This window comes from Pteronotus mesoamericanus, unplaced genomic scaffold, assembly GCF_021234165.1.
Source record: "Pteronotus mesoamericanus isolate MK-2021 breed Mesoamerican mustached bat unplaced genomic scaffold, CSHL_Meso_final contig_73, whole genome shotgun sequence".
Classification (NCBI taxonomy): Eukaryota; Metazoa; Chordata; class Mammalia; order Chiroptera; family Mormoopidae; genus Pteronotus; species Pteronotus mesoamericanus.
In genome coordinates, this window is record NW_026555245.1 from 17,306,309 (window position 1) to 17,326,994 (window position 20,686).

Below are 20,686 nucleotides of genomic sequence, written 5' to 3' on the forward strand. Positions count from 1 at the left end.
GCTTTCAGATTTTACGTTCTTAGGTATTCCCCAAGCCGGCCATGACATTATCTTAAAACACGAAACAAATAAAGTTTATCTGCCTGTTTTTCTCTTCTTAATTTACCTTTTCTTTTTTTTTTATACCTGTTTGTCTCAGTGCTGATGAAAATTGCCAGTCGTGCATTCTTAAAAAGAAATCTGCTGTTAGTGCAAAGTTCTCCTATAGACCTCTTAAGAGTAGGAGTCATTTTCCCCTCACAAACTGTCTTTCTCTTTTCTTCTTCCAGCCCTGACCTAGGGGTTCGCCTTCAGGCAAATGTGGGTGATTTAACTTCCAGGGCCATTTATTTTTGTGGCAATTCTCTGACTAGCCTGGACACAGTCATGAAAATGACCTCAGGGGGTAGGCACTCAACTGCCAGAACTCCCAGTCTTTCCCATCAGACTGTTCCTAATAGCTCCTGGCAGATTCCAACAAGACAAGATACAAACTCAGACTGTATCCCAAGAAGTCGTATGAACCCACAAATCTCCTGATCCCAGGAAAAAGTCCAAAAAATAAGCATGATCTTAATTTAAAATTGTGATAGGCACTGAGCCAGTAGTATGCTAGTCATAATACAATCACCAATTGACACACAGGTTTTTATTTTAATATATATATTTCAAACATGTAAATATAAAATATAAATATATTTGACATAGATAAATTTACATATTTAAAACATATATAAAACAAGTTAGTCTTATAAAACTCAAAACGTAATTCTCTTAGAGACAATGTTCCAAATAATGGCCCAGTTTCCAGCTAGCACGCTATAGAACTGTTTCTGGAAAAAACTGTGCTCTCCATTTCAACTTGAAATCAAGATAAGAGGAACATCTCTTCCCATTTCTCCTTACTGTAGTTTCAGGGATAGCATTGACATCAGTTCACACCAAAAACAGTTCCGTAAACCGTCCCTTTGTCGGTAGGGTGTTGCGTTATGACAGGCTGAAAGCTAAGTGGCTCGGGCAGCCCAGCGTAGGTCTGCCCTCCTGACGCTGGCAGTAGAGAGAAGGGGAGTCTTATGACACAAATAGCCAAAGAATTAAGCTCCCTGGCTTTATCAGCAGCAAGGAGAAAGCCCCCTGACTTGGGGTCAAGAAAAGGACACCCTTCCCACCTCCTGCCACCATGGTAACCATTTGTGTGTCAGGAGCATTTTTTTAGTCCAGCGCCTGCTTGGGCAACTACCAGCACCAATAAAGTGTTAGAAAGTCTATTGTTAGTGAGCTTTTCTTCCAGTCTTTTCTCCTTTTCCGCAGTGTGCAGGCAGGTCACTAATTTCCACGTTGACATTTCCTCCATCCCCGCTATAGGTGAAAAGCATGGCCCAGTATGTACACAACACGGACAAACAGGACAATTTTCGGAGGACTCGTTTTTCCGACCGTTTCAAAGATGACATAACTACCATTGTTAATGTGGTCACCTCGGAGATTGCGGCTCTTGTAGTAAAGCCTCAGAAGGTAATTGTGTCATTTCACTCTTTCCTATCCAAATGTTTTATCTTGAACATATGTTATTTTCATAATCAGAGAAAAATAAGCACCATCTTAACACAGTGATTGAGATGTAACTGACTATGCCTGACAACTAAATGCTGCAGTTTATACTGGATGGGACCCTGGGGTAGGTCAGAGGGATTGCTATAAAGAAATTGCAACACAGAACTGCAATAGTTTAAATTATTGTATTAATGTAAAGATGAGAGAGAATATTCTTGTTCTTAGGAAATAGACCCTGAAGCATTATAGAGCATGATGTTTGTAAATGGGCATGATGTTTGCTACCTACTCTTTAATGGTTCTGAAAACAATTGTATAGATAGAATGATAAAGCTAATGTAGCAACATGTCAAATACTGATGAACCTGGTTAAAGACTATACAAGAGTTCTTTATACTATTTTTGCACCTTTTCTTGTAAGTTGAAAATTACTTTAAAATAGAAAGTTGAATATATAAAATGAAATGAAGCACAATTTTAAAGGCAGCTATAAAATTTGAGGCAGCAATGATCACTATTAACACATTTATCGTTCTAAAGAACTGGTAAAGTACCAAGTGCTTGGGAGAAATAACCACTTGGTTATTCCTCATGGCAAACTTTGTGAGAGTGGCGATGATATTTCCACGTTAGCAGGCGTGGAAAGTGAGGCACGATGAGGTTGGTAAACTTTTCAAAAGTCAGACAGCTAGCAGCAAAGCGAAAACTGGCAATTCCATTCCAGAATATTCAGACAGTTCTATTTGCTACCCAGGTGTAGCCCATGTAGAGGATGCTGAGAGCGTGAGGACTTGCTGCTCAATGATACTGTGGAAACTTCTTTACCAGGTCTCCATCCAGGCTGGTGGCCGGTCAGCTTGGCCTGAATCGGCAAACTGCACAACATCACAAGAGGAAAATATTTTCAGTAGTTTCAGAGAAAATTGATTTACCATTCTGAGAAAAGGAGATGTGACCATGAACAAGGGAATTTCCAGTTGCTCTGAAATTCTGTAAAACCCTTCAGAGCTATGAGCACTGTGAAGTAATAAAAACAAAACCCTGGCCTCAATTTATGCACGGGTTCCCTTTACCAGATATGATTATGACCTCTTTTACGCTGGGGATCCTACCTAATTGGAGAGAAAAAAGCCCGTAGGTAAAAATGAATTATATTATCCCAATTTGATTTTCTGCAACAATCCTTACAAGAATCTGTCTCATTGAGGATAGTACATTTCAAGTTAGTTTTGCCAAAACAGTACTTACTAGAGTCAAATAAATTATGGTAGAGCCATATGAAGAAAAATGAGAAACTGGAATTTAGGAAAATGTTTATTATGTAATATTGAATGAAAAAATTCAGGACCGACATTGTATATAGAGAATAAGCTCAATTATATACATATACATATGTATGTAGAAAAAAAGACTAGAAGGAAATATACCTTAGTATTAACAGTAGATAAAGAATTACTTGATACAATGTAACTTAATTGGCTTCAGTTAAGTTCTAAATGATACTTGCTCCAATTTTGCAGGGTTACCTGCTTTGCCCAGTGTCTCCCAGAGGAACACTGACTACAAATAGGACCTGCCTCTCCCAACTTTTCCACCAGGGGCCTGGGAGTTTTTGACCAGGGTTTATCACAGAATGATTTGGGTGTTTGTGTGTTTGTTTTTAAGGAAAACGATCAGGCAGAAAAGATGAACATCAGCCTGGCTTTCTTTTTGTATGACCTTCTCTCACTCATGGATCGTGGCTTTGTGTTTAACCTCATCAAACATTACTGCAACCAGGTGAGTAGCCGTCAGACATAGCCACGGTGTTCATGGTTCCTTCTTGTCCGACGTGATGCTCCTTGCTGTGGCATGCTCTCTTAGTCACTGCCAAGGTAGATAGCTTGGCTCTTGAACATTCTGAGTTTTGCGCCGTGGACACTCCTAGACATAGTGGTTGGTTGGCAGTTATCCCTAGAGCGTTTACCAAGCCAGTACTGAAGGGTTAACAAGTTAATCTATGGAAATTGAGTTTTGTTAGTGATATGATCTGCAGTCTTCAATTTAACATGTAACAGAAATTACATGACTGGGGCATTCAATCTCTGATCGGGTATAGAATGCAAAGTATGATGTCTCTTTTCACGTCCTAGGGTAATTAATTAAAGTGTGGTTGTGAAGTCCTGACTTTAGAGGACCCTAATAAAATAAAAAAGAGACTGAATTTCACTGAGCACAAAGCAAATATTTTGTAATCCAAGAACTGTATCAGTGCCATCTCCCCAATGTTTTAAATGGAATTCTTCTTGTGTTCACTGTCTCCTTCAGACTGTCCCAACAATAGTAACATAAATAGCAGTTATCATTGTTCCTACTCCTTCCTTTTCATAATCCTATTTTAGCCATTACTGCCACTGTCATCTGCACTGTCACCGCTCCCTGCCACCACGGTCATCACCTGCCACCCCCACTCTCACTGCCACCCACCAAGTCTACCATCACCACCTGCATCCTTCCCGTCGTGGCCGCCGCCACGGGCTTCCTCCTCTACACCAGGCACTGTGTTAGGCCCTTTATAAAAATCATTTCTTTTACTCTTTGCAAGGTGTTGTTATCAATATTTTGCAGATGATAAGGCTGAGGTTTAGAGGAGTAATGTAACTTGTCTGGGGAGAAAACAGCCATGTGTGCGTAACTCCCAGGTACAATGGGTTAATCACCCTGTTCTACCAGGCCTGGCTCTCTGTGGTTAATCCATTAGTGACCTTAAATAAGTCACTCAACTTCTATGGATCTCTTTTCCTCATTTATAAAATAAAAAGACCTGCCCTTCCCCCCTCCAAAAAACCATGACTTTTTTAAAGGAACTCCTAGTAAGAAACTCCTACGGAAACATCAGAAGTCCCAGGGTACCAACACCTGCTGCACTCTGACCCCCTGACCTTGTGTGGGTCTTTGTTCCACATTCCACCAGATTGAAGTGGTGGGGGAAGCACCATTCCTCTTTGCCATCCCTCTTAGGTGTTTAGGATTACAAGTCACTGGATGAACTGCAAATAGAAATCAAATCCGTTTTTCAAAATATTACATATAGAAAGGAGATACTAGAACATCACTATAAGTCCAGATTTATCTGCTGTTAAAGAAAAAAATTATTTATGATACCTGTAAACAGTAGGGCATCCTTTATCCAACACCGATGTGAGAGGTATAGAGACTAGTGCGATGGGGTTTTGCAATAAGGAAGAGGTTAAGCTCAGCACTGAATACAATGAGGAAAAGTGGGCATTTATAGCCAAGGAGAAGAGTTGGGGTGGCCAGTAGCTGAATAATGACTGAGAGGAAAGAAATGTCTGGGGAAAGGAAAGATTCTGGCTGCACGGACCCAGCAGGATTGTTGCACAACTCCATCTGGAGGGTGGTAAGGGATGAGGATTTATTTGGTCAGATATTAAGGGTGCTCTGCTATCAAGGGTGGGGGTTTTGACTAAATTCTCTTAGCAGGATTTTTGCTAAAATTGGGCTCTTGAGGGTATTCCTGGGGACTGACCTATTTGAAAAAGAGCTCAGAGGAACCAGATAGAGTTTGGTCACAGAAAGGACCTTTGTCATTGCTCATTGTGGACAGTTTTTCTTAACAAAAGACAAATAACAATCAAAGGTAGATATGTACCAGCCCTGCAAATGCACGTTTTTATTTTCTCTTTTTTCTCTTTCTCCTTCCTCTAGCTTCTCTTTCTTTTTTTAATCCTTTTCTTGTCCTTTAAGTTAGAGGGTACTTCTAATTTACTCTCCTTTTTCTCCCTCTTTCCAGTCTCCACTGCCAGGGAGCCTTAGACCAGGAATCTGGAGATCTGTCTTCTAAGGCCGGTGATGCCATTAAGCACATCTGTGATTTGGGGGTTTCACCATTTGGGACAGTAGCTTCCTGGTCTGGGAGAAGATAAGAATACATTAAATTTACTCAGATGTTAAAGTTCTGAGCCTATACTCTGTGTATGCCAGTGACAGCCATGGCTATTGCTTAGCACAATGACTGGCACACAGGCCTAGAAAATCACCGACCCCAGTCAATGGTGATTTAATTCATTGATCCCAGCTCTCTAGATACAGTACGAACATCATACCTGGGGCAAGTTCTACTCTTCTAAAGTCCTCTGATTTTATCATGGTGCATAACCCGATTCAAACATTCTGTCATGTTTTCTGTCATTTATGGACTTTGTGACCATGAATATAAACTTATTCTTTTATTAGTAGTCACTGGTAATAGGAAAATCTAGCTTTCAATTGCTCTATGTTACTTTCAACCTGCCACTAAGTTAGCACCCATCCTTGGGTCGGGCCACTGAGGCTACCACTGCGGGTCCTGACCTTTGAGGAGGCTGTTTCAGGAACTGCACCTTACTCTGTACTAAATGTCACTGAAATTATTTTTGAAATGTCTATCTTTAATGAAGTCTCAAGGGAACTATGAAAGATACCCACAGTGTGGCCTTTTCAAGTGCAGATACCTTACGCTTGCATGTTCTGATAGCTGGCTTGATCCCACAGCTCTCTGTGAATGAGTGATGAACGTAAGACCAAGTTCTGACCAACTCAATTTGCTGGTGGCCCCTTTAGTCCAAAATTAGCCAGCAGTGTACATTGATAAGAGGGTGGGTTCTGGTCACTGTTCTTACACAGAGGTCATATGTTTTGGGTTTTTTTTTTTACATAATACATAATGGCATTCATTTGTTTCTAACCAATGTCTAGCCACAAATTGATTCTATAGGCAAAAATGCCGCAACACAATGGCTTCTCCTAAAATGGCTGAATAATACGTGCTCATTTAGATTATATAGTTAATAAAACTGCTCTTTAAGTGCATGAAGAGAAGGCATGTCTGTCTTTTAGGATGAAGTGTTGGTTCCCTGTGCCAAGGCGGGAGTGGGTTGGGGTGTTTATAAAGATATATTGAGAGGTTCAAGGTCCATCAAAACCCTTCGTCCTGTACTTTGCCGTCGGAGGAGCTGCCTCTGAGTCACAGCCCATTGAGCCAGGGTCCTTTAGTTGCCAACTTTCCTGGGAGGAAAGCAAGAGATCTCTTCCAGACTGTCACCTTTGTCAGCTTTTCATTGCTAATTTCATGGTTTGTTTGTTTAAGAAAAATTTTTCCAGAAAACTCGTTCAGCTTTCTGTTTCTTTCTCCTCTACTTCCTCCTCTCCCTCTTTGAAGCAAATGCCTTGGCTTTTTTGCAGAGACTACATACTTTTCTAAGTGCTTTGATTTCCTCATCCAGGGGACTGGTTTGAGAACTTCCTGTTGGGGTCTTTAATTAGAAACTACACTTGTGGCATTAAGGTCATCCAGTCATAGTCCCTTAGTTTTGTGTGGCACCATGTGGGGTCAATTCCTTTCATTTAGTTTCTTGAACACAGTAGGGTATTTTGTAAAATTAATTATACTCTGTTACACTGAAGACATACCTCCAGATTACTTCCAGCAGAGGCTTGCCATGGTATTATAAATTTGACAAGGCTGGGATTCCAGACAAGAATCCTCATTTTAGACAGTGGTTGGACTCGAATCATAAAGGGAAACAGTTAAGGGGGGAAAACTTAATTGGGCTTCCCTGTAATGCTGTTTGCCATCTGTTGCGCCGTCCCATTCATTTTTATTAAACTGACTGCCTTAATCTGGAGTGAAAGGATATTTTTTGTGTCTGTCAACCTCAGCTCCATTGACCTTATAAGAAATACTTCTTTCATTTTCTCATTTTTCTTCCCAGCTGTCAGCCAAGCTAAACAGCCTTCCAGTACTCATCTCCATGAGGCTGGAGTTCCTGAGAATCCTCTGCAGCCATGAGCATTACCTCAACCTGAACCTCTTCTTTATGAACGCTGACACTGCGCCAGCATCTCCCTGCCCCTCCATATCCTCCCAGGTAATCAGCTGACTGAAAATTATATTCGCTACTTCACTTAATAGCTTAGTTTAGTCACTTATTCTATAAAGGTTGGTGTTTTTAATTAAAAGAAAAATCAAGCTGTTGAAATAGATCAATTGATCTGGATAAATGCAAGTATGATACCCAAAGTTGTGCCACCTAACTAATCATTTACATGCTAATTGATTGGTTTCTTTCTAAGCTCCAGGATCCCTGCTGAGACCAAGTAGACCAAGGACTCCACATACACTATGAAAATTTAGAAATATGTAGAAAAGTCACATGTCCTTTTTTTGTCTCACGTTAATCATCTTTCTTTTTAACCTGGTAGTCTCCTTTGCTCACTTCACTTTTCCTAAACCCCAGCACCACAAAAGTTATGAAATTGCAGGCTCCTTTACATGGATTCCAAAATGATCTAATAGTGGTTTTTAACATGGATATTATATCTTTGAACTTGCTTAGAACTTCTTGCTGATACTGTTACAGAATGGAATTCAGCACAAGATGGGCCCACCTTGAATCACAGCCCAGATAATTTAGCTCATGAAGCACTGAAAAGAGCTCATTATAAACCAAGCAAACAGCCTGTTCTATAGAGAGTATATTTCTAACAAGTCTTGGACATGATCAGCCAAAAAGAGTAACACTTGTATTAATATTTAGAGACAGGACTGTGGCCAGTCATTTTTTGTAGAACAGTGTTTCTCAAGTTAGGTTCAGTGGGCCCCAGGTTCTGAACGATTTCCGAGGTATTAAGCAAATCCAGGTTTCCAAAGTCCTATCAGTTTTGGAAACCCTATGTTGACAGATTTCTTTGCAGAAAGCCATCCAAGAGTCTCTAACTTGTTCATGTCAATTGAAAATACCCCGGGGAGTGGTGCAGAAGGAAATGGGAGGAGGTGCATGATCAGCAGTGACTCCCAAAATGATTTGACTCCAGAAACTTCTTGTTTTTCTTCCATAGATTTCTCAAGGGATTAGTGTCCTCTAGAAAAACTTTAAGGAAATGCTATTTTACAGTCACATTCCATTTATAGGGAACAGGGTAGTAACTCAGAGAAGCAAGTGGGATTTCTCAATATTAGGTTCTTTTTCTGTTGCATATTCCTTGATACTAGCACAAAGGCGAAAGCTTGTCTCATTAATTAAAAAAAATAATAATCTTGCCAAAAGACATGAGCCAGATACTAGCTACGAGACTGTGAGTGTGAACTGAGAAAGATCTGTCTTGCAAGCAGCAATTCCAAACGTGCTAACTTTGCCCTACGTCCTCGCCCACATTTCCCTTCTAACTACCCCAAGGAGTTAGGAAAATGTCGAGGATTTCCAGAGACATTCTAGATTCTCTGAGTGAAATACAAAGTGCGCCCGCTAGGCACGGGGATTGCCTAAGACTGGTCGATCTGACACTTCCCTGACTTGACACCCCTTCTAGTTTCCAGACCAGCAAAGTTCAAACATTGTGCATAAACCAAGTTTAGAAGTACAGCTCAGTACACAGGGGCCTGTTCGTTACAAAGGAGGCAGTTTGTCAGAGAGGAATTGCCAACTACAGCATTGGATCCAGTTCCCATTCCCCTATCCAATTGTTATCCTAGGATTTTCATCTTCAACTTTTGATTGTGGGTGGGAAGGAAGTGTTACTCATTGTGTGACAGACACTGGATGCTTTTTTTGTATCTTTCCCAATGGGCAGTCCTCTCTCTGTGGGAATGGGAAAGCTAAGTGACCACTGTACATCCCGGTTTCCTCATCTGTCCCACAGAGACAGTAGTGGTACCTGCCTCACTTAGAAAGTGCGTTATGCTTACAAAGCCTGGCCTTACCACGTGCTCAATAAATACCAGCTCTCGTGATCTTAATTCCAGTTCTTGTTACCCATAAAACTGCCTCTTGCATTTCTGCAGAACTCGAGCTCCTGCTCCAGTTTCCAAGACCAGAAGATTGCCAGCATGTTCGATCTGACATCTGAGTACCGCCAGCAGCACTTCCTCACTGGGCTTCTCTTCACTGAACTGGCTGCTTCCCTGGATGCTGAAATGGAAGGGTATGTTTCTGACATTGAAAATGGAATACAAAGCAAAAAAAGAAAAAGGAAAAAAAATGCTGCCTACTAAAGTTTGCAGTTCAACTCCTTGTGCTTGGTGGAAAACTTTGCCATTCACCAGTTCTGAAGAGTAAGAGCATCAGTGCTTTGAGAAAACTATGCCCACAGGAATGTGGAAAGGCATGGGGGAGGGAGAGAAACCATAGAATAGCATTTTCCAGCCACTTTTCATTGAGAAGAACTTAACAGTTCTGCTGTATAACAGGCTTCCCGGAGCTGCTTGATTAGTGAACTCCTCAGGAATGAAGCCATTTTTAACACATGCCCCTGGGGGGTCTGCGTGCTCACAGAGGTAGCTGCAAGATGCCACCTGGCTCAATGCTGACGAAGAAAGTAGCTGCTAATGAGGAAGCAGTTGCCCTTTGTCCAGATTTGCAAGGTTTCTTGCAAAGAGACCTTCCCACACTAAGAGACAGCACAGGCCCGGGGCTTAATATCCTTTAATTTCTTGTAAACCTGCTCACCAAGGCGCATGTGGCAGTATTCAGCCTTGAAGTCAACAGACAGGGAGGATGGTAGATGACCCTCTTCTTTTCTTCTCCCCCAGTGCTCCATGAGCCCATATGGTCAGAAAAACACTGCCTACCTGATTTGATGAAAGGAGACAATGCTTTCCAAAATAATATACAATTCTGTGCAACTATTACTGAATGCCTGCATGGGGCAGATGCAGTTGACTGTTGGCGCACATCAGAATCAGCGTACAAAACAGACAGGATTTCCTGCCCCCACAGAGCTCACCATTTAGGGACTCAGATCTCAAGATCATTAGGATTGGAATGTAATTTGGTGTTTAGATTAGACTCATAGAAGTGAAGGAACTTGCCCAAAGTCACATACCGGAACCAAATCCAGAGGCACAGTCTTACAACTCCCTTCCCCTGCCTGGGAAGCCTATTTCTACCACTTGTCAGTGTGTCTTCCTCTGAGAAAGCAGTTTCTGGGGGAAAAGTATGCTGATTACTGGCAGTCTGGCTGTATGCTACAGATTTTTGTTTAACTGGAAGTTCTCAAGTTCTCTCAAAGTGCTTATAATTTAGTGGAAGAAACGGGACATCTCAGCATGAAACTTTAATAGGAGCACATCCAAGGTTATGTAACTGCACTAACAAATTTAATTTACATTCTCAGCTCATACTGATATTGCCTAAGTAAATGTATGTCTCTGTCTCCTAGTAAATGAGTGTGGGAAATCTCATGTTTTTAGCTCTAAATTCTACCTCCTTCCAGTAATTCAGATACTGAGTGTATCCTTAGCAAGCTTCATTTTCCAAGGCTTCAATTTCATCTTCTCTCAACTCTAACTAAACTTCTCTTAATTTTCTCAGTAGCACTTTCTAGCCTATAATTAAGATAAATTTCCACAGCAACACAAAGTGCCCTGACACATTCTGATAAGGTGCGGTGCTAAGAAGAAGGTTTGAGCCCAAAGAAAATTGCCTTCACACACACACACACACACACACACACACTTTCTAAACTGTCCTTTAATGGGACTGATTTACATGATTTCTGAAAGCACTCTTATTAATCACATTAGCAGTAGTTCTGTTTTCCATTCCCCTTCTGGTCAGCTGGCTGGAGAAACAGCCCTGGCATCTCTTTTGATTCCTTGTAAATTTGTTGTTATTATACTAACAACACACACCCTACCTTTTCTACCCCCCAGAGGGTAACTAATTAAGATTGTCATTCCTTTGGCAACACAATAATTCCTGATTTCTGGGTTATCAATTACTCTCCTGGAAAGTCATTAGAAATACTGTCATAAACTTTACCATGTGGGTTGAACTCTCAGAAAGATCTCATCCTTTAATAATACCTCCTCTTGATCAGTACCTCCTTTTTCTGCCAAGGCAATTAGTAGATTCACCAATACCTGCCCATCTGTGGTGCAAGGGCCAAAGGGACACATCTTGTACCTGGACCCTTGCTCCGCAAAGGAGCCATAGCTCCAGTTGCTAATGGGTCTCCCTCAACCCCCTTTACCTGGGGGCGTCCACACATCATTAAGCCCATAGTGTTTTCAAGCATGTGGAAGTCACCTGGCATCAAGGTGCCAGCAGATTCCATGTCTGGTGAGGACCCACTTCCTAGTTCCGAGACGGCCATCTCCTCTGTGCCCTTCCATGGCAGAACTGGGCAGGGAGCTCTCTGGGGTCTCCTTTATAAGGGCTCTCCCCTCATGATCTAATCCCCTTCCACAGGCCCACACATTCACTTTAAGGATGGGGTTTCAGCATGCGAATTTGGGGGGAATACAAACATACAGTCCAGAGTAACTTCATATCCATTAGAATGGCTAATAAAAAAGACCTACAGTAACAAGTGTTGACAAACAGGATATGGAAACTTCATGCACTCCTGCTAGGACTGTAAAATGGTGTAGCCACTGTTGAAAACACTTTGCAGTCCCTCTAAAGGTTAATCATAGAGTTACTGTATGATCCAGTAATTCTACCCTGAAGTATATACCCAAGAGAAATAAAATTTATATCCACATAAAAACTTATACATGAATATGCATAGCAGTATTCATAATTCATTAATAGTCAAAAGGCAAAAACAGTCCAAATATCTATCAATTGATGAATGGATAAATAAAATGTCATATATTCATACGATGTTGTTTAACAATAAAATGTAATGAAGTACTTGGTGCTACAACCTGATGCACTTTGAAACATCATGCTAACGGCAGACCCGGGGCTAGAACACAGGCTGACTCTCTCTGAGCTGTACACACCTCCACCCAGTTTTGCTTGATTTTCACATTGTCACCCCATTGTTTAGGAGCATTCTGGCCCCTCCTTATTGCTTAAGACCATTTTGGTTACTCTCCCTCATAACCTCCATGACCTCTAGCATTCTGTGTTGTGCCAACAGGATCGGCAAAGTGCAAAGAAAAGCTGTCAGTGCCATTCACAGCCTGCTAAGTTCTCACGACCTGGACCCACGTTGTGTCAAACCGGATGTGAAGGTCAAAATTGCTGCTCTTTACCTGCCTTTGGTCGGCATCATTTTGGAAGCCTTGCCACAGCTCTATGACTTTACAGGTAACAATACTTTCTGTTTCCTTCTCTGGATTGTTGGGAAACCATGTCAAATACTCCACTCGAATGAGGCTTCTGTCATTAGCTCTAGTGCTGATAGGCTTATGTGAACTGTTCTGCACACCAGCGCTCTCCAAACCTTTTTACAGCTCCACTACTTTTTTTTAAGGCACATAGCCCTGTGTATGTTTTTTAGTTAGAAATTATTTATTTGTTCATTTGTTCATTCATTCATTCATTCATTGGTCCGCTGGTATATAATGAACTTTATAAACCATGTACCACAAAGAATGAGATAAAAACAGAATAACACTCCCTTTGGAGATTACTATTCCAATGCTTTAAAATAAAGGTGTTCCTTATGTTTTCTTTTATGAATGCTTAAGCAAAGAAGCATTCTCAGATGAACATAAACAATTATTCCATGCAGATATATATATGATATATATGTACATATATGTGTGTGTGTGCACCCTTAATAAGAGTACTTTCAGAAATCATGTAAATCAGTCCCATTAAAGGACAGTTTAGAAAGTGTGTGTGTGTGTGTGAGTGTGTGTGTGTGTGTGTGTGTGTGTGTGTAGACAATTTTGAGGAGGCCCTTGAGGAGATCCTCAGCCTTTCATTGACTTCCCTTTCCTCAGAAGTAAAAGATGTGACAATGGTGCCTACATCTTAGATGAAGCAAGAGAACTTCTATAAGAGCATTTCGTGCAGCACATGTTTAGATACTTCCTTCCTTTTCTTGTAACCATGATCCTATGTCCCTATAATATTATCAGGTCTTGTATAATTTCTATGTGCCATTCATTTTACCATTTGTTTAAAACTCCAATTGCCTTAAAATACAACACTGAACTATTATTTTTAAAAATTGAGTTCTTTAAGAAAAACTGAGTTCTGTTTGCAGAACTTTAGCAGATGAAAATACTGTTCACATCCTACTTTTTCTGAAAAATTGAAGGTCCAAATATTGATAATGTTGACAGGTCTAATAAAATATGAGTTGTTAATAGGTCAATCAGTTGCAAGTGTTTTCTACAAACTTTCTAAATACTTTATGCGTGATTGGTAATGTTCTTAAAAACCCACCTTTTGAACCTTTTTGTTTGCATACATCTAGACCTATGTATACGTATAAATATATTTATATTACATAGATATAATAAATTAACATTCATTTCAAACACTTGAAATTTAATAAAGTGTTGCTTAATTTGTGATCATAGCTTGTTATTCAATGAGGTACTTGTTTAATGCTATAATTATAGGCTCCTTTATACTTGGTTATTATTTAAAATATGTGAATAAAGCTTTAAAATATTTTAGGAAAGTTATGAAAGCTTTGAGATTTTTATCTTCACAACTTGAAAAATTAATTTCTAGCACAGTCTTGTACTAGACATTTTGTCTTCTCTATTAGCCTGCTTTTCCCTATATATAGTAACAGATAAATAATGCTAAACATCAGATTTAAATTTACTGTGCTGGCTTTAGGACTGATAAGGAGCCGTTACACATTGGGTAGTGAGTAGAGGACATAGGAAATCACCATCTTTGGCTGGGCATTACCGAAGATTTTTTTTAAGATTTAAATTTTGGGTGTTTTTGAGAATCACTGCTTTTATTTTTTTATTGTATTTTTTTTCCATAAGACTTAAATATTTAAATCAGTTTTCAGTTTACAGCAAAACTGAGGGGAAAGTGTAGAGGTTGCCCCTACCTGAACCTCCTGCCCCCACATACGGCTGGCCTCCCCCAGTAGCAGCACCCCCACCAGAATGGTAGGTTTCTTACGATTGATAAACTCCACTGACAAACTGTTATCACCTAAAGTGCATAGTTTACATTAGAGTTCCCCCTCGGTACACATTCTAAGGGTGCACATTCTGTAGTGTCATAAAGAGTTTCTCTGCCCCCAAACTCCTCTGGGCTCTGCATATTCATCCCTCCCTTTCCCCTAACCCCTGGCAGCCATTGAACCTTTATTGTCTCCATAGTTTTGCCTTTCCCAGAATGCCATATAATCTGATACTGTATAGTATGTAGCCTTTCAGAATGGCTTCATTCACATGGCAGTACGCACTTACGGTTCTTCCATATCTTTTCATGGCTTGCTAGCTCATTTCTTTTTAGCACTAATAGTGTTTCATTGTATGGATGTACCAGAGTTTTTTCATCCACTCACCTGCTAAAGAACATCTTGGTTGATTTAAAGTTTTGGCAATTACTAATGAAGCTGCTATAAACACCTGAATGCAGGTGTTTGTGTGATCATAAGTTTTAAATTCCTTTGGGTAAAGAGCAAGGACCACGACTGCATTGATGAGACCAATGATGATTGAATTGCAGCTGCAGATGCCCGTGGTGGGAAAAATCGCCCCAATAGTTCGAATGAAGAAGAAGAAGGGATCAGTGCAATTAACCAGAATGTGGCACTGGCCATCGCTGGGAATCATTTTAATTTGAAGACAAATGGAGCAATGCTGTCTTCCTTGGTATGTTGCACATTTCTCTAGTTTATTTTTCATTTTGTGCCTTTTCCCATCTTCTGATGGGCTCATTCTTATATTCACCTACCAGAACCCACCATAGAGTAGGCAGTGAGATTTCTGCTTTACTGCTCGATCCTGGAAGGAGCCACCATGAGGCTGGCAGCGATACAGGGAAATGGTGCAGATGAGGCTACTCACGGTCAGCCAAGATGCTGGCCACAGCAGGAAATCACAGATCAAATTCAGACAGTCTCAGCAGTGCCAAGTTCAAGGCTCAGAAAACCAGGGAAGAGGTGAACTTGGGAAATCTGAGATTATTGCAGAGGATCAAAGTAAGGCTCCCTCAGGTGGGAGGCTTAACCCATGTTTATTCTGTGTTTTTATTATTCACACTATGTTTTCCTCCAAAAAAAAAAAAAAAAAAAAAAACCTGAAGGTTACTTGATAGAGCACTTCTTAAGCAAAGGACTTCAGCTGCTCTAGGTTCCCAGAGACTACAAGCAGAGTTATTTGTCTCTGTCCTTATGCACAGACTTTGGGTTTAAAGAGGGGCTCTTCCTGTAATAAAACCTCTGATTCACTTGAGGAACAGAGATCTCTCTGTGTTCCTTGATGATCTCCAACCATTCCTTTGTCAAGTCAGCTCTGCATCCTCCAGCTAATTTAACTGAGCATTCCAATGTGGGGTGTATCTGCGGAGGACTCAACTCAGTTCTCTCCTAGGAAGGCAGCATCTAAACTTCACTCGTCTTTGCAAGATGACCTTGTTCTCTTTCCTCCATCATTCAGTCACCCCCCGCCCCTCCGTCTCCAGGAATCCCCCATGAGAGTTGGAGGGCTGGGAGGTAAGAAAAAGACTTTTGAGAGTTGACATCACTCATCCTATAGTTTGGAAAATATTGTGTTTTGTGACTTCCTCCACATTTCTAATATCCGTTGTAGCAAAGTTAGCTGCTTGAAGTGCTGTATGCCTTTGACAATGCTATTTGATCTAAGGGCAAATGCCAAATGCCCTAAGCCGCTTCTATTGGAAGATGTTCCCTGTGAAGTTATATCAAAAGATTTCCTATCTTCTTATCACCATACTCAGAAAAACTGAAGTTAAGGTAGCATCATAAGCCCTATCATTCTTATCAAGACCAACATTTCCTTCACATGCTCACAATTACCTCATTGCAAATTCACTACCCTGTTCTACTGGATATTAGCTACATCATATGAACCAAGGGTGCAGCCACATATTGTTCTTTGTGTTGATATGATAAGTAGCAGAGAGTGTGCCCAGCACTCTAAAATGAACTCTCCAGGCCAGTGTATTAAAGCAAATAGCTTGAATCCCCACACACCCAGGAAAATGTAAATTATGGTTAAAGTCGCCTTATAGTTAGGGTATTTCTGGAACCTAGCCAGGCTGGCTCTCTGCTATAAGACTCCACTTTAAGTGGTCTCCTGTCCAGACGAAAAGGAGAAATATTTGAAGATCTTAGCAGCATGAGAGCTCCTTGTCATCACTGAGATTGCGGGGGGGTGTCAAGGTCCAGGGTGGACCACCACACCACAGTGCTCCTGAGAGAGAGTGCCCAATGTTCTGTTGCTAAAAGCCTAGCTCAAATATTGCCCCAGGTGAGCCCTTTGGCTGGGCAGCTCAGCTCAAAGAACATGACCTCCCCTACCAGGGAAAAGGCCAAGTGCCTGGAGACCCCAGCCAAGTTAGAAGTACAGTTCCAGTGTTCTGAGAGATTAACATCTCTTAAAACTTTCAATGTTTCTGCCGCTCAACTTTTTCCCCTGCATTTATCTCCCCATCTGCCTGCTTCCAGCCCTACAAGCATTGCAACATGCTAAATGCCGACACGACCCGAAACCTCATGATTTGCTTCCTCTGGATCATGAAAAATGCAGACCAGAGCCTCATTAGGAAGTGGATCGCTGACCTGCCCTCGATGCAGCTCAACAGGATTTTAGATCTCCTTTTCATCTGTGTCTCGTGCTTTGAGTACAAGGTAGGTGTGGGATGGCTCAGTTTTAGACTCACTCTCATCTCCCCAGTTCCATCCTGTCTTGTCACTGCCCCCCTTCTTCGGGCAATGGAGGCATCAGTAATTTTTCTTATTTCTTCATTAAAATGCATAGCCTATTTGCATATCTATAACCTACGTAGATTCCACAGGGAAAAAACCCCTGCCTTCTACAGAGAGAAATCCCTTCTTATTAACAGGATTTTAGCCATGGGATCCCCCAAAACAGTGTCTCTGTGTAGCACATGTCCAAAGTGGCCGATATCACCTTGGAGTGCACTGTTTTGAGGATTCTCCCCATGGACATAGATTTCACCAAACTAAATGTCCTTCTCCCTCTGTCCTGTGCAGGGAAAGCCAAGTTCTGACAAAGTCAGCACCCAAGTCCTGCAGAAGTCGAGGGATGTCAAGGCCAGGCTGGAAGAGGCTTTGCTCCGTGGCGAAGGGGCCAGAGGGGAGATGATGAGGCGCCGGGTCCCAGGTACGTTGGAGCTGCCCTTCTCTGCTTTCTCTCAGAGAGTTCTGCACCTTCTGTGGGAAGGAATGTCCTCCCAACATGAGGAGACACTGTCACTGTCTTAAGGTGTTATGGGAATAGTGACCAGCAGGTTCTGGGATTCTGTGCATGGCGTGTGTAATGTTGGCCCTGTGCCTCTAAGGAAGGGCTGATTTCCTGAGGTCACAGGAACCCCAGAAATGTCCCCAGTTGTGTCTTCTGTTTAAAACTTGTCCATGGTAAAAGATGACATCCAAGAATGAGAGTCAAAGTATGCGACAAATGATGTCTCTCTCAGGGCCGAAGCCTCTCCACAGGATATTTGACTTGTCTTCATGGAACATGGTCAGTTCTATCCAGTGTTTGGGGAAGACCATCTCCCTAAATCAGTCAGGGCGCTATGAGAATGGAACAAACCTCCCCAGTGCTCTCAGAGTGTTCTGGTCCTCCAGAGACCCCCCCTATACCAGGAATGATCCCAGAGAGGCCAAGCTCACTGGGCTAGAATACAGTGAAGTGCTCAGGTACCCTCAGTCTTATTTACTGTGCTTAAAGTAAAACAGTGACAGCTCATCCGATGCAGTGGGACACAAAGGTCGGGAACTTGAAAGGAGCTCAGCTTTTTTGGGGTGGCTGGGCATCTTCATTTGACAGCCACCTTGTCCTTTTTAGTAACTCAGTAAGAACCTCCAGAGTCTCACTGGAACCCTGTGTTCATGAGAAACATGCTCACCGACACCCCAGAAAGGCAGGCGTTCTTCTCAAGCTCTAGTTTATCAGTCAAAGAGCAAGCCGGCGCAGTCATGGACAGGGGCTTTGTTGCCTACCAGCATCCAGCATGGATTCTAATTAGCCAGAGAAGTGGTGCTGAGTCCTCTTAGTTGACTTTGTTACAGAACTTCTGGTTATCTTGGAGTGTTTCATGCTAATCAAATTCCTATCATGCATTTCTGAACTCCTAGGGAATGACCGATTCTCATGCCTAAGTGAAAACTTGAGATGGAAGAAGGAGCAGACACATTGGCGGCAAGCTAATGAGAAGCTAGATAAGTGAGTCACTCAGCAACTTTCTGCTACTTTTACCTAAAGTTCCAAACTATTTATCCCAGGCTACTTGTATTACTACTTCCTCCCAAGGGTAAGAAAATAAATCATAATCTATGTAAATTCAGTTCATCCAGGGACTTGGTATAATCAAAGGTATGAGTTATGATTTCCAGCTCTTCAGCATTTATCATATTGATAAACATTTAAAGAAAACAAATATTTAACAATCTCAGGTAGCTTAACCAAAGCTGCCAATGAGGACAGCACAGGGTGCCCAAGATCACGTAATGTCAGCTTACATTTCCTCTCCAGAATTGTGCACAGACATTTATTGACAGATATTTGTATCAGAGTCACATAAAATTATTTTTAAAAATCGGAAACATTCTAAGTGCTCAAGAATAGGGAAATATATAGGAAAATATTAGGTTGGCATTAAAGTGTTTTGAAATCATTTTAATGACACAGGAAATGCTTAGGATGTAGTTAAGTAAAGAAAAGCAGAATAGATGCTTGATTTTAGAGTAGAATCTTAAATCTCTAACTATATATAGGAAATACATTTTTAAAATACTAGAAGGGAATTTACCAAAATGCTAACATTGGTTTTCTTTGGGTGGTTTTCTGTTTTAAGTAATTGACCTTTTTTTTTCCTTTATGCTTTGCTATATTTCCTACAATGGATGTATTATTATGCATATTATCAGAAAAAATTATAAATACATGAAAGAAGACAAATCTTGCTTGGATTGAAATATATGGGCGATATATATATATATGCAATAATCTGGATATATGAGGGCATAAAACTAAATATGTTGAATATATAGCACATGTCTGCTATTCGCCTTAGCAGCAGGTAGCCTAATGAATCCCAGGGTTTACTGAGCAAAGCATTGCACAGCTAAAGGTACCTCTCACCACACACTTGGCAAGGCGTAGGAAGAGTATCCCCAGAGTGTGTGAAGCACCCATCGCAAGGGAGTGGAGGGGGGCAGACTTGCATATCAATGCTATTTTATAAATAAGTATCAGTTACTATCTTTGTCGTTGCCACAGAATGCATCATTCTGATCTACTTATAAGACTCTTGGCGACCTAATTTATTTTAAAACATTAAAGAGATAAACACATTTTTATTATAGATGTTACTTGGAAAGCCCAGTTATCAGTCTTATTAATGACATCCATTTGCTTTGGGTATTTTATTCTTGCTCTACGTCTCCTAACCTGATTTATATTTGGTTCTAAGAGTCCATAAGTTGTAGATCAGGCAATGAACAACAACAACAACAACAACAACAAGTTTTTTTTACCTCTAACCAGTGTGACTCAGTTGATTGGGCATTGGTTAGATTCTCAATCAGGGCACATGCCTGGTTTGTGGATTTGATCCCTGGTGCATGCAAGAGGCAACCCATCGATGTTTCTAACAACAATTCTCTCCCTCTCTTTCTCATTCCCTTCTCCACTCTCAAAAATAAATAAATAAAATCTTTTAAAAAAATATTTTAATCATGCATGCAGTAGTGATACAGAACTGCTCAGGTGATTAGGAAATCTACTCTGTGAGATTAAAAGACGAGCTTAACAAGGTGTGTTTTGTTGGGACAATGTAAATTGATGTTTTGGGAAACCTTTCCCTGTTGCTTGCAGAAACTACACCATATTGAGCCTTTCCATGCAGGATCTTCCATTTCTCTGTAGGTCAGTTCTCAGCCCTGAACTACCTGGTGGACTGCTCACTGTCAGAGCTAATGGTTCACCTCTGCAGATCTTCAAGGCTGGTGCCTTTATATATATATTGCTTTTCCCTTCCTTCTTCCTTTTTTTAAAGAAACCATAGTAAAATAAAGCTGCTTGATTTAGAAAATTTTTTTGGAAAACTTTTTGTAATTATGATAGTGGTGCCTTGCACCATTTTCTTTCTGGTCACTTTTCAGTCATTTTGGCTCTGTTCCTTTTCGAGCAGTAACTTTCAACCTGGGCTGTATGTTAGAACCACCCGGGAGCTTTTATAAC

The 20,686-nt window shown here is 41.0% G+C and overlaps 1 protein-coding gene across 1 annotated transcript in view; it reads left to right on the forward strand.

Moving 5' to 3' along the window:
• Window positions 1-20,686, forward strand: part of DOCK8 (dedicator of cytokinesis 8) — a 209,465-nt gene that overhangs the window by 152,487 nt on the left and 36,292 nt on the right. The window contains exons 25-33 of the mRNA XM_054583056.1: window positions 1,345-1,494; window positions 3,199-3,312; window positions 7,287-7,442; window positions 9,356-9,495; window positions 12,442-12,611; window positions 14,961-15,106; window positions 16,924-17,106; window positions 17,473-17,602; window positions 18,580-18,667. Of these exons, the coding sequence (XP_054439031.1) occupies window positions 1,345-1,494; window positions 3,199-3,312; window positions 7,287-7,442; window positions 9,356-9,495; window positions 12,442-12,611; window positions 14,961-15,106; window positions 16,924-17,106; window positions 17,473-17,602; window positions 18,580-18,667 (1,277 nt within the window). The remainder of the gene's footprint in view (window positions 1-1,344; window positions 1,495-3,198; window positions 3,313-7,286; window positions 7,443-9,355; window positions 9,496-12,441; window positions 12,612-14,960; window positions 15,107-16,923; window positions 17,107-17,472; window positions 17,603-18,579; window positions 18,668-20,686) is intronic.